The 12,896-nt window shown below is 40.8% G+C and overlaps 1 protein-coding gene across 1 annotated transcript in view; it reads right to left on the reverse strand.

The window, feature by feature from the left end:
• grid2 (glutamate receptor, ionotropic, delta 2) overlaps positions 1–12,896 on the reverse strand; it is a gene marked incomplete at both ends in the record, with an annotated part of 751,979 nt that overhangs the window by 616,978 nt on the left and 122,105 nt on the right. Inside the window, one exon of the mRNA XM_080434189.1 lies at positions 8,029–8,184. Coding sequence (XP_080290315.1) covers positions 8,029–8,184 — 156 coding nt within the window. The remainder of the gene's footprint in view (positions 1–8,028; positions 8,185–12,896) is intronic.

The raw sequence follows: 12,896 nt of genomic DNA on the forward strand, positions 1-12,896 counted from the left end.
GCGCTGCCCCCGGCACTGAGTAATAGTGAGGATTCTCACAGTAATATTGCAGATTAGTAGCAGTGTGTGCTCTGATTGATTAATTGAACATTAGTATAAATGCCTAAAAAATACATACACACAAATTCAAAAGGATAAACAACATGCCCGAAGGCTTTTTCCACGGTGGTCCATTGGTGATTTGGTGCGTGCGTGCGTGCGTGCGTGCGTGCGTGCGTGCGTGCGTGCGTGGTTGCAGAGGACATTGATACAATAAAAAAATATGTATTGCTGACTTCAGCAATAGCAGCGTCTTTTGAATTCTGCATTTACAATACAAATCCTTATCCTGGCAGTATGTACATGTATGGCTCTTTTGGGCATTTATAGAACTCATGATAATTGCATGTACATATGTATGGGTAGAAAATATAAACAACTGGTATACAGACTAAACCGGCGACTGCATTATGTGTTTCGCCCTCTAGCTAAATACTTTCTGACCTGTAGTGGAAAAAGTCACAGCGAATCACAGTACCTTATGTGATTGCATGGAGCATTTAATACACTATGCTCGACAGTGGCATTGACTGACAGATTAATGTAGCCTGCTGTATGTGGGAGAGGTGGATGTCATTTCATTTTAACACTAGTTACAAATTGTCATGACTTTGACGTAAGGAGAAAACGAAGACTTTCGACTGACCTTCCTTATGTATGAAGTGGCAGTGCTATGCAGTATAGCATCAAACAGCTGCACTTCACAATTTATTGTATAGGCTACTAAATAGATGATTTACATAATGAACTGACATTTCTTTGAAAAATATGAAAATGACCAAATGTATATGAAAATGACCAAATGGAATGTTGTTTTGTTAACAATATCCATTATTATTTTCTAAACCATGTGGCATGTAATACCGACATTGTTGACTGATCAGCCATGCAGCCATCCTATATACAAATTTGAAAATGTTTAAAGTGAAATGTCCGACTCAGACATAACCATAAACAAACCCGATATGCCCATATATACAGTAGGCATATAGAGATCCGGTTGTCCGGAGCCACAGATCCGACCGCTATGCCCATATATGGTCATGCGCATATATGGGACCGACCGACTTCAAACTCGGCGTGTGCGTCGGCAAGGACTCGAGGGAGTGTGGTGCCCGCCGTCGAGTTATTCGGATATGCCATGCCAATATACAGGGTATGGGCATATGCTAATGACATCAGGGATCTCTATATATGGGCATACAAGGAACACAGGTAGACAGACAGATACAGAGATCTCCATATATGGGCACAAAAGGTACACGTACAGATGTGTACAACGGGTACTCTGACAAAGCCCCTGACACTGTGACTCAGACATATTGGTCGGATTGGTGGTGCAACGTAGGTGTGAGGGCTGCATATGCATAGCGGCCCGAACTCTAGATGTGAGGGCAGGGTAGCGGCCCGAACCTCTAGTGATTAAAAAAACATTTCATACTAACATTAACCACTTGAACCATACTGTAGCACCCCTATGGTAGTATTAAGTGAACATTGTGACGCCTTGTGGGCATGTAGATCGGCCATTTCCGGCGATGATATTTAGTTTAGAGCGAAAACAGAATTAAGGGGCCTAGTAGAGCCCTTGGGAATCTGGTGAACTACGTGTAGGGTTTAAGTAATTAAGAATAGGGCTGTCATGCCGGTTCTGGACCAGAATATCAGGTCTTGAAATTGACATAATTGAAAATTAGTTTTTTCATACAGAGGCGATGGTGCCAAATGAATGATAAAATGTCCAGTCAGTTACCAGGGCTGACATTTGTACTTCATTTATATAGTGGTTTCTAATAAATTAACTTGACATGTATATGAATACATGTACAGATAGTGGTGACCCTACATTTTCATTAACGTTTTTTCAAGATGAAAAAAGGGATCAATTAAATACTTGATTCAAATCATTTCTACCATCGTTTTTTTTACTACATAATATCAGCCCAGGTTTCATCCATTCATTCAGTGTTTCATTCAACCTGTGAGCAAAACATCGGCAGCGAACCTAACGTATGGTGAACAAACTCCATTATTACGGTCTAGCTGGATTTTGGTATGATTTCATCTATGCAGTCCGTCACACAGTAGCACATTCAGTAGATCATTCTAAAAGGCTGGTAAGACACTGAGACATACTGTAGCAGTGCATGGTAGTGAGAGGTCACCACCGCAAAAATTGTGACATGTTTATTGCCATCTACTGTACACGGCAACATCCTGAGTGTCAACTCCGAGTTACAGTACAGTAGAGAATACAGATACTGTACAAATAACCAAATGAACCCATAATGGTCCATTTGGTTCCATTTTTACTCTCTCTGAGTTACATTAACACTGAGGATTTGACTGTGTATAACTCAATTCAGTTGAGGGCAGTCGGATGGTGATGTGCGCCATTTCTGCGCTTACAGGCCTTTAAAGAACATGTGTGTTGTATTATTCAGAACACGGATCACAGCATATTGTGGCTGTTTGTTTGATTTCACACACTGGTACATACTTACACATGATTAGCCACAGCAATACATTCATTAATTGTGCATCACGTTTTAATAGCTTTGTACACATCAATGGATCTCCTTGTGGCACACAGAGAGAAAAAAAAGGCACAGATTAATAGAGTATTGTGTGCCTTGTGATGATGAATTGCTTTTTAAAAAACCATTGGGACCACTTTAATCATTTGAGAGCACTTGTCTCTTGTTTTGGCCAACAGAGGAGTAGTACACTGATGCAGTGAGTGTACACTGGCGGACGGACGGAGAAATACGGGGCCAATCGATTTGCTATCCAGCTAGCCAACTAGCCAAGAATATACGTAGATAATAAACAAGCGGATGAGCGGAGAGGCTTTCGAGTTCTGACAACAGCGAACCAGATAGACTGGCAGGGAGGTATAAGGACACACGCGCAGACAGAATGTGAATCGGTCAGTCAAGAGGATGCAGTCCAGAACCAGGGAAAGCCAGAGACAGACACACACAAACAATGGGACATGCACAGTGGTGTAAAGTAATTAAGTACATTTACTCAAGTACTGTACTTTTTTGAGGTACTTTTACTTTACTGGAGTATTTCCAATTGTCTATACTTTTACTTCTACTCCACTACATCTCAGAGGCAAATATTGCACTTTTACTCCACTACAATCATTTGAAAACTTTAGTTACTAGTTACTTTGCAGATATAAATGATTACATTATACATTAACCACTTTAGCCCTATTTTATACATATAGGCTATTTGAAAATAGCCGATCTACAAGCTCACAACGCGTCGCATCGCGACACGTTGTGAGCTTATAGATCTGCTATTTTCAAACATTTTAGTACTTTTACTTTTGGTACTTTAAGTAAGTTTTGATGCCAATACTGTTGTACTTTTACTCAAGTAAATTTTGAATTCTGGACTTTTACTTGTAACGGAGTATTTCTATATTGCAGTATTGGTACATTTACTTAAGTAAAGAATTTGAGTACTTTTTCCACCACTGCAGCTAACCAGATAGACTGGCAGGGAGGTATAAAGACACACGCGCAGACAGAATGTGAATCAGTCAGTCAAGAGGATGCAGTCCAGAACCAACGCACTGTCAGGGAAAGCCAGAGACAGACACACAAACAATGGGAGGCATGCATCCAATAAGGAACTCAGTCCAGGACTTGCCAGATAGACAGACGTGCAGATAGACAGTCAATCCGTGAGTTAGACAGGGTGATTAGATGCTTGGCGGTTCAAATCCCAGGAAGGTTAAGCGAATGTATAACGCTGTCCCCTCCGGCAACATCGACAATTAAGGTGAGCAAAGCACATCACCCCCAAAATGCTTCAATGCCGCTGATAAGTAACTACTAATAGAGAAATGGGGTTGTACAAGAGATGCAAGAAATCAACTCTTTTTTTCTAATCGAATTGAACACATTCCAGTTACCCTGCAAGCATTTTTTAGGAGCAATTTGTTTTTTTGTTTTTTTCCTGAAGGGAGGAGGGGGACACTCTCCTCTTAAGTGATGTGTTGTTTAGATGTGCGAGCTATTACCAGTACAGTATGCCATTTGAAATGTAATGTATACCATCCTTCAAATGAGCACGGTAATTAATTATGTCATTTAAAAGAATACACAGTATTTTAAAATACAGTAAATGAGTAGTCTCATCCTACGATAAATCTCACTGCAAATACAACTATATAAAAATACAACTATAATACAGCCTGATTAATATCAACTACACTCTACAGTCAAATGTAAGACAATTCTGGTCAAAACTGTGTCATTTTACACAGAGGCGGAAACTAATTAAACTCATCATATCAGAGCTGAAATGGAAGGAAAATCAAAGTTGTTTTGGCGAGGGTTTTCAATTTGCCTTTTGGTCATTCCAGCATTCTACTGCAGTGGAAACATTGCAACTACAAAAAGAAAAGAAATAAAAAACATTGTACAAATCTAAAACAAATATTGCGTTTTCGACCTCTCGAACAAGCCTACTGTAGTGATTTATGAGGAGAAACACTGTATTTACTGCACAATTAACTTCCACTTGGCATAGTTTTCTCTCCTCCTTCATCTAAGTCAAAGTAGCAATGATTTTTATATCTCCACACCAGTGACAGCCATGGCTTTGGGATTGTCCGTACGTCTGTACATCTCTATGTCCCATTCTTGTGACTGCGATATTTTAGGAACGCTTTCAGGGAATTTGATTTGGCACAAACGTCCACTTTAGTTTTGCCAGGGACTATTATTAGGGCATTTACCAGGTTTTCGATGTCTACTGATGTCTAAACTGTAGTAAAAAATAAAGAATATAATTTTGCTACTCACCAAAACAAAGACAACTCACTAACGCTCTGGACCAGAGCTAGTCCACTTGGAATAGCCAAAGAAATCTAAAAAACACAGATGCTTTCCCAGTCCTAATGGATTAAATAAGTACATTTGCATGATACTAACTTGACTTATTTGTGTTTTCTCACCTCATAGGCTTCCATTCTTCACGTGGATTTTTTGTTTGTTTGTTATTTCTTGCCATTAAAGGGGAGTTTTTCCACCGTCGCCAACTGCTTGCTCATGCAGGAATTGTTGGGTCTCTATAATTAAGAGTATCGTCTTGACCTGCTCTATATGAAAAATGTCATGAGATAACTTTGGTTGTGATTTAGCTATATATAAATAAAGTGGACTTGACTTGACATTTGCATCCCTAGTTTGTACTGGGAGGCTCCAAGGTAGTATGCTAAATGCTTAAAATATGAAATGCAAATCAATGTACAGTAACAGTATGAATGTGAAGCAGTGTACTGCTGAAAATCACCAAGCATGCTCAGCAAAAAGCATTCCCTTATGTCTAAAAACAGTTTGGGAATGGATGAGTTTGAGAAGACAGATGTGCAGGGCAGGCACCAATATGAAATATGAGAATCATTACAGTGGAAAGGTGTATGGACTGAAAAAGAGACAAACCAATGCATGTAACTTTATTCCTGAGGTCATAACAGGAGCATGTTGGTTTATCTGCCGAGTTATAGCAGACATGTCTCAATTCCTCGTCCTGCTATGTAGAGCTAGATCAAAAGAAGTGTAGGAACAGAACGATGATATGCCCCCATCCAATCAAACTTGTTTGGTGTGGTTTAATGAATGCATTTGATTTAGGTTTAGGCATGGATTTTGTATGGTTACATTTTGGTTAAGGATCTGGTTATACGAACTACACTGTCATAGCCCAACCTCACACATAAAAAGTGTAAATTTACCACTGAGGATTTTGCTGTGCAATAATGCAGCAAAACAACAAGTAAGCAAGAACGAAAACAAGAAATAAAATACAAAATTCTATGCTATTATACTTTCACTTTGAGGATTCTCGTAAGGTAACTAAACACAAAGACGTGCACACACACACACATGTGCATGCCACGTGCGCGCCCACACACACACAGACTTCAGGTAATAGCACTATTCAGGTAGAGACTTCAAAGGAACTCAGCCTGACTACTGCACAATGTTACAGAGCTCTTTAATCAAAGCAGCAGCCTCTAAGAGGTACAAACACGCGCGCACACACACACACACACACACACACACACACACACACACCCCTATGAGCAAAGAACCTGTGTCCATTAGCTGAAGCTCCAGTTACGGAAAGACACGAGAACTACAGTTGACAGATACTATTACCTGCAACAGGGAGGGCCTGTCCGAGTGTGTTAGCAGAGTGTGTGTGTGTGTGTGTGTGTGTGTGTGTGTGTGTGTGTGTGTGTGTGTGTGTGTGTGTGTGTGTGTGTGTGTGTTTTGAGGAGGGGTGTTCTTTTTACTTATTTAATTAAAAAATTAATGTATTGACTGCTATGGCTAACCTGATGTCACCCCTCCAATTCTGTGGGTGGTAGAGACTGAAATCGTTAAAATTTTAAATAGCTGTAGTAAATGTGAAATGAATCAATACTGAGCAACTGCATGGCCCTTTCTCTTCTAAAATGTTATCAGAAACTGTTTTTGTTGGAGGACTGTATACTGTAGGTGAAATAGAGATAGTTTCAGGACAAGTCGCCATTGTTTTTATTGGCACTCTGGGTGGTTGGACCAGCTACATTGAGTGCAGTGTAAAGTACTGTACTTGGTGGGTTGGATTTGTTTGGGTGAGGGGGGCATTTGTTTAGTTTTTTTATCGCCAGTGGGATACGTTTCATCCCTGCTTCTGGTCAGACTGAATACATATAGGCCTAATATACACTTTCTTTTGAGAAATGTAGACCGGTTTGATATTTATGTGATAATAACACAATTTCATTAAAAATACATTTATATGTCAACCACATTAACCCTGGCGTCTCTAATGTAGTCAAATAATAATACAAGTTGAGTCGAGTTGAGCCGGTACCATGCAGGGGGAAATTGCCATTACTTTGAATGACTCACACACAGCTGTAGAGGCTTAATTTTGTCTCTTTTCAAGAGTGTTTTCATCTCATCTTATCACCATCTGCCTGACCCAACCCTGACCCGACTTTAGGTTGGCAGAAAAACATTTCGGTGGCAAGTTGTCAAAATAAAAAAAATAGACACAATCGAGGAACTGTTTATAGCGTGTTGCGATAGGAACTTGGTGACCTTGAAAACAGATGTATTCTACAGCAGCAATGGAAAGAAATCTGTCTGATGGACCTTGTGCTGGTTTATACTCTGCCCTCCTCCCACTCTATAGCAAACATTTTTGTTCCGGCAAAAGTTCCATTGACACCATATTTCCTTACTTTTGATACACGTATGACCAAGAGGTATGGATAGTGATGAGGACAGTTCAAAAGTATATGCTATACACTACACTTCAATGTAAGTACTTCATTCAGAAGTTATTTGTATTCAAGACTATCAATGGTAAGACATACTACTACAGGGTGATATTCAGTCAGAGATTCAGTCAAAACAAAAATCATTTATACATACTAGTAAGTGTTTCTGATGCGATCTACTGTATGTCTTTCAATAAACCAAAATCTATTTAGACTACCCGTATATACAGTACACAATGATGAATATACAGGGAAATGTCCCAAGGCATTCATTTATACCTTTGTGAGGTGTAACTGACATTGAACGGGAACCATGCACTGTTACACTAAAGTGTTTCACAAGCCAAGCTTATATTCCAACAAGAAAGAAAAAGTACTACCCATAGCTTGACTTGGTTGTGAAAAAACTTGATCGAATTTGAGCCTGAGCGAGATCCAAAACCCAAATGTAACCTGGGCCCCTGGGAGTAATGGCTTTCTCTCAGCTATGGCCCTGCCCTGACTCAAACACTTTACTAATTATCCCACAGCAGAAAACGTTGACCCAAGATCCCACCAAACTTGATTAAATTAAGGGAAGAAATTCAGCTGGAGTGGACCAAACCCCCGTTTGGCTTCTGTAAGATTTGGGCATTTGAAATGTTTACGTTATGTTGAGAGACCCAGCAGCGGCCATATCGTCCTCCTACCTTCCTGCACAGCCTGGAAGGGGTTGTTCCCATCAACGAACTCTACAGAGATGGTGATCTTCTCCGTCTCCAGGATCTCGTTGTTGAGGTTGAGGTCTGCCACCGCCAAGCGGAACACCTCGTCGTCCTTCCGTGCCGACTCATCAAATATGGCGCCTGCCATGACAAAAGAGAAAGAGAGGACGAGATTGTGAATGTGAGCAGATAACTTTGAGAGAGAGAGAGAGAACTTACTGTAGTTTCAAAACAAATCTAATACAATCATGGGTGTACAGCAGTGTTGCCAGATTTTGCGAGAGAAATAAGCAACCAGGTCTATGAAAACAAGCCCAAAAGAAGCGACTAGGTCACATGAGCGCTTCAAACCTGTACATCAGCTACAGTATTTGAAAATAGCTGATCTACAAGCTCACAACGCATCGCGTTGTGAGCTATCCTCAGACCTTTTATGACCAAAGGGAGGACAGGCCTTTAGTTGGTACAAGTTTGGTCCATTTGCTTTGGTCTGTTACGCATGCAATTAACCTAATGTGCCCCCTCCCTTTATCTCTCTCTTTCTTCCTCTGTCTCCCTTTCTCCCCCTTTTAGTCCCTCATTTCCTCTATTTTTTCCCCGCTGTGAAGCCAATGAGCCAGTAATTGTCTAAGCCAAGGTAGTGAAGCACTGCTAACTGTATTTTACTGACCAGAAAATAAGCCTTGTTTAAAGTATGTATGTGTGTCTATGTCTAATACATGCATGAGCATAACATACACTGGTGAGGAATCACCAATCAATGGTTCCAAACCGGCTATATTTTGAGGAAAGGGTTGTTTTTGGCAGAAATTATGTTTTAAAAAATTGTTGGTACAAGGGATATTTATAAATCCCATATCAGAGTTTTTTTCTGAAAGGTTTGTTCCAAGCAGCCCAAAGTAGAAACCTTGTTTGGTACATTATGTCACAGGGCAACCCGTGCCCTATACACACAGACACACAGGTTAAGGACATTGCGCACACACACACACACCACACAGCTGAGTCCGATTCATAATCAAGACCACCTGCAGGTTTGGAAGCAACTGTTTGAAGTGACTGTGGGTTGCGAGGCAGATATGTCCTAATAAAATGTCAATACTATAATGTCAATACTGTTGAATGCATTCACAAGTTCACAAATGATACACACAGACTTTACAGGGGTAAAACATTCAGTTTATTGTAACCTGTGTTAAAAGGAGTTGTTGCTCATTTTTTGTCACCTGTAACTCCTCTGCAGTATGGGCACTCTATCTGGGTTGAATGAGGAACTGCCAAACAGAGCAAAAGTAAACCATGCAGGTTAAGTAGGGGAGTTCCCAGTGGAAGGTGCCATGTAGGCTACTGTAGAGGAGGAGGGGTGTTTCACAATGTTTATGAGCAAAGTATTCTATTGTCTTCTGAAATGAATTTAAACCCAAAATTGGGTTTGGTTTAAAAGTACAATACCTATTTATGTGTTGAGTTATTCATGAGATATTTGTCAGCTTGTAGATAAGCTATTTTGATGGTTAATTGCTTCCTGTGTTTGTGGTAGGATCCTCTCCTATAAAAGGAGACTGCAGGTACAGAGAGTCAGTTATGATTGGGCAGACAGAGACCTTACAGCCCAGTCAGAGAGCTGCCAGGGCCCTTTTCATAGGGGCGTAGCCTAGTGCGTGTGTTTTGTTTTATTATTTTTTCCTTTTTGATACGTTTTGCATTAATTTCCTGAGTTCTCTATTTCTGGCCATTGTTATTTTTGCTATTCGAATGTGTCTTTTTGCACTGTACAAAGCTACACTGGAGTTTGGTGGAGGAGAAGCGGGAGAAATAAAAAACCCAAAACAGCGATTCTGACTGTTTTTGGAGCCTCGACCTCTAGTCAACTTTACACAGCACATTTGCTTAATTAGAATTAGGAAAATAATAAGAGAAAATGTGTATAGCTTATGACCGCTTTAATGTAAAATGTATGTGCAGGTCACTATAATCCTACAGTATATTAAAATTGGCTTAAGGGAGGTCCGGCCGGCGGACCACATAGTCACGCTCATGTCACTATGACACATATGGGCATAAAAGGGACATGGACTGACAGATAAAGAGATCTCCATGTATGGGCATATCGGTGAAACGTAGGAGTGAGGGGCCCGCAGATGTGCCGAACGAACCTCTAGTGTAAATAAATAATCCTCAAAGCAGTATAAGTAAAACAAAACTGTTAACGAATGAAACTGACAAAGAATCAGCATTTCATCTTAAAAACAGAAAACCCAAACATAGTATTTCCAGTCTATCCGCCTGATCAGAACACTAAGTTGATTAAGGTCAAGGTTAATTTTCCCTGACTGAATTCCCAATCTTGCAGTAAGATCCCATTTGACTTCAGTTAGTTACAGTTAGGCACCACAAGATAGCTGCCTGCTAATCAAAAAGCCTCATAAAATAAACATTCTCGAATCATCAACATACCGGCTACTGTAAATACCCGCCCGCTGATTGAGTCTTGGCTATTTCAATCTTCATGCAGTTTAGATGAGGTGAGACAAACAGGCCAAGCAGATAAATAGTGGAGGACTGTAAGAGACTCCTTAAATATTCCATTACTGCTGAATTATGAATGCAGTTTCAATAGGGTTGAGAATGAGACCGCTGTGAATTATTTTAGCAAACGCAAACAAATCCACGACTAGCTAGTAAAGGACAAAGGAGGACGAGGAGAGGAAAGTTGTTGAAGACTGCTTATCAGTATACTGTTTTCCACCACTGAATGAAAATAAAAAGGCCTGAATTGTGAGTTGTGAGAATTCACATTTGCAACCTTATATCTCAGAATTCATAAGTTATGTCTTGCAATGGTGACTATACATTTGATCCCATGCTTGAGTGACTAACCTAATGAATGTGAGGGAAAAGATGAAGGCTAGAAGGATGGGGTGAGGGACAAAGAACATAATCAATGGTCAACTTTGCAGAATTTTAACCACACCCAAGCCCTTGCTATTCATATAGTGGAAATAGCCTATGTACAAGCTCACGACGCATCGCGTTGTGACTGCTTAACCCTGCTATTTCTCCAAAAATCTTTTGAGAATTAAGGACATTTTGGGACACTAGAGGTTCGGGCCGCTACACGGCCCTGACACTTACGTCTCACCACCGATCCGACCGATATGTCTGAGTCATAGTGTCGATAGCTTTGTCAGAGTACCTGTTGTAGCCGTATATCTGTGTCCATTTCATGCCCATATATGGAGACCCTGATGTCATTAGTATATGCCCATACCCTGTATATTGGCATATGGGTATATTGGTTGGATCTGTGGTTCTGGACAACTGGATATCCATATATGCACAACAACCATATATGGATAAATCGGTTCGATCGGCGGTTCTGGACAACCGCATTTCCGAACAACTCGATGGCGGGCACCGCACTCCCTCGAATCTGCCAGCCGGCCGGCCAATTTTATTATAGGATTATTGGAAACTTTTCTCCTATAACGACATTCCCAAAATAGGGACTGCAGGTTGAAAGTATTAAATGTAATCCTACGATTCTATTGTGAGGACGACATGTGAAAATAAGACATATCCTAGGATAACACTTCACAAATCTATGTGTTGAGAGATCACTCTCAAAAGCGCTTGAAAATCTCGCGCTTGTTTTACATACAGCTGGCAGAGATGGCAGAGATGCTGGCAGGCTGGCAGAGATGTTCCAGTTCCTAGAGAGGGAGCGACACATGGAACGCATTTATGTCTGACTTTTCACATCCTAGAATGAATAGAATAATAGAAGGACAACAGCTGATAGAGTAAAAGAAACATTTTAATCTGGACTCTGAGTCCAGATGTCTTACGACGGAGACACACACCGAAAATAGCCAATCTACAAGCTCACAAGCTTGTCATAATGTAAAGGATAAAATAGGCTTTAGGTGGTCTGAATACATACCCTGCCCTCTCTGCCTTTCACGTCTCTGACCACCCCTCCCTTAAATGCATTCAAAAACGTTGTGTTGTTTGTTCATCTTGCTGCAGAGGCCACAGCAGCAGTATACTGAAATGTGAATTATGTTCCTAAAATATGTGATCAATTAATGATGTACTCTACCATGCTCTCTCCACCTCTCTTCCTCCAAGTTGCTCTCTTAATTGCTCACTCGTTCTCCCTAGGTTTCATGGCTGTTCCACCTCCGCGGGGTCAAGCTGTGATTAAATCAGCTATTGTGATGCAAGTGGGAATGGACCACACGCGCGTGTGCTGTGTGTATAGGCATTATCTATGCGTGAGGGTAAGATATGAGGGAGAGTGAGACAGAAAGTAGGAGGAGAGAACAACAGGGGTGAATGGAGAGGTACTGTGGTCAGAAAGAAACAAGTCTAATGGGACAAGTAACATAAGAGTACACTTAAATAACCCTCCAAAACCATAATGAAGGAGTTGCCAAACATGCTGCTCTGTTGCTGATCATCCTGGGTTAACTGACTCAAACATAGACATTCAAGTACTCGTGGAAAAAAAGTGGCAGAGGGACTCATTGTGTACGTGAGTGAGTCTGTGCGCGCTTGCTTGCACACACACACACACACACACACACACACACACACACACACACACACACACACACACACACACACACACACACACACACACACACACACACACACACACACACACACACACACACACACACACACACACAGAGTCTCTTCTAGATGGCTCTGCCTCGTACAGAAACGCCATAGTTTGTCAGTAAATCTTTATGTCATCAATAGACACTTGGGTATGGGATAGAAATCTGTCCAAGAGACCATCAGCAGAGAGCCAACCTGGCCCAAACAATAACTAAGAACCACAGCAC

The sequence above is a fragment of the Gymnoscopelus braueri genome, assembly GCF_963280865.1.
Source record: "Gymnoscopelus braueri genome assembly, chromosome: 7".
Taxonomy (NCBI): domain Eukaryota; kingdom Metazoa; phylum Chordata; class Actinopteri; order Myctophiformes; family Myctophidae; genus Gymnoscopelus; species Gymnoscopelus braueri.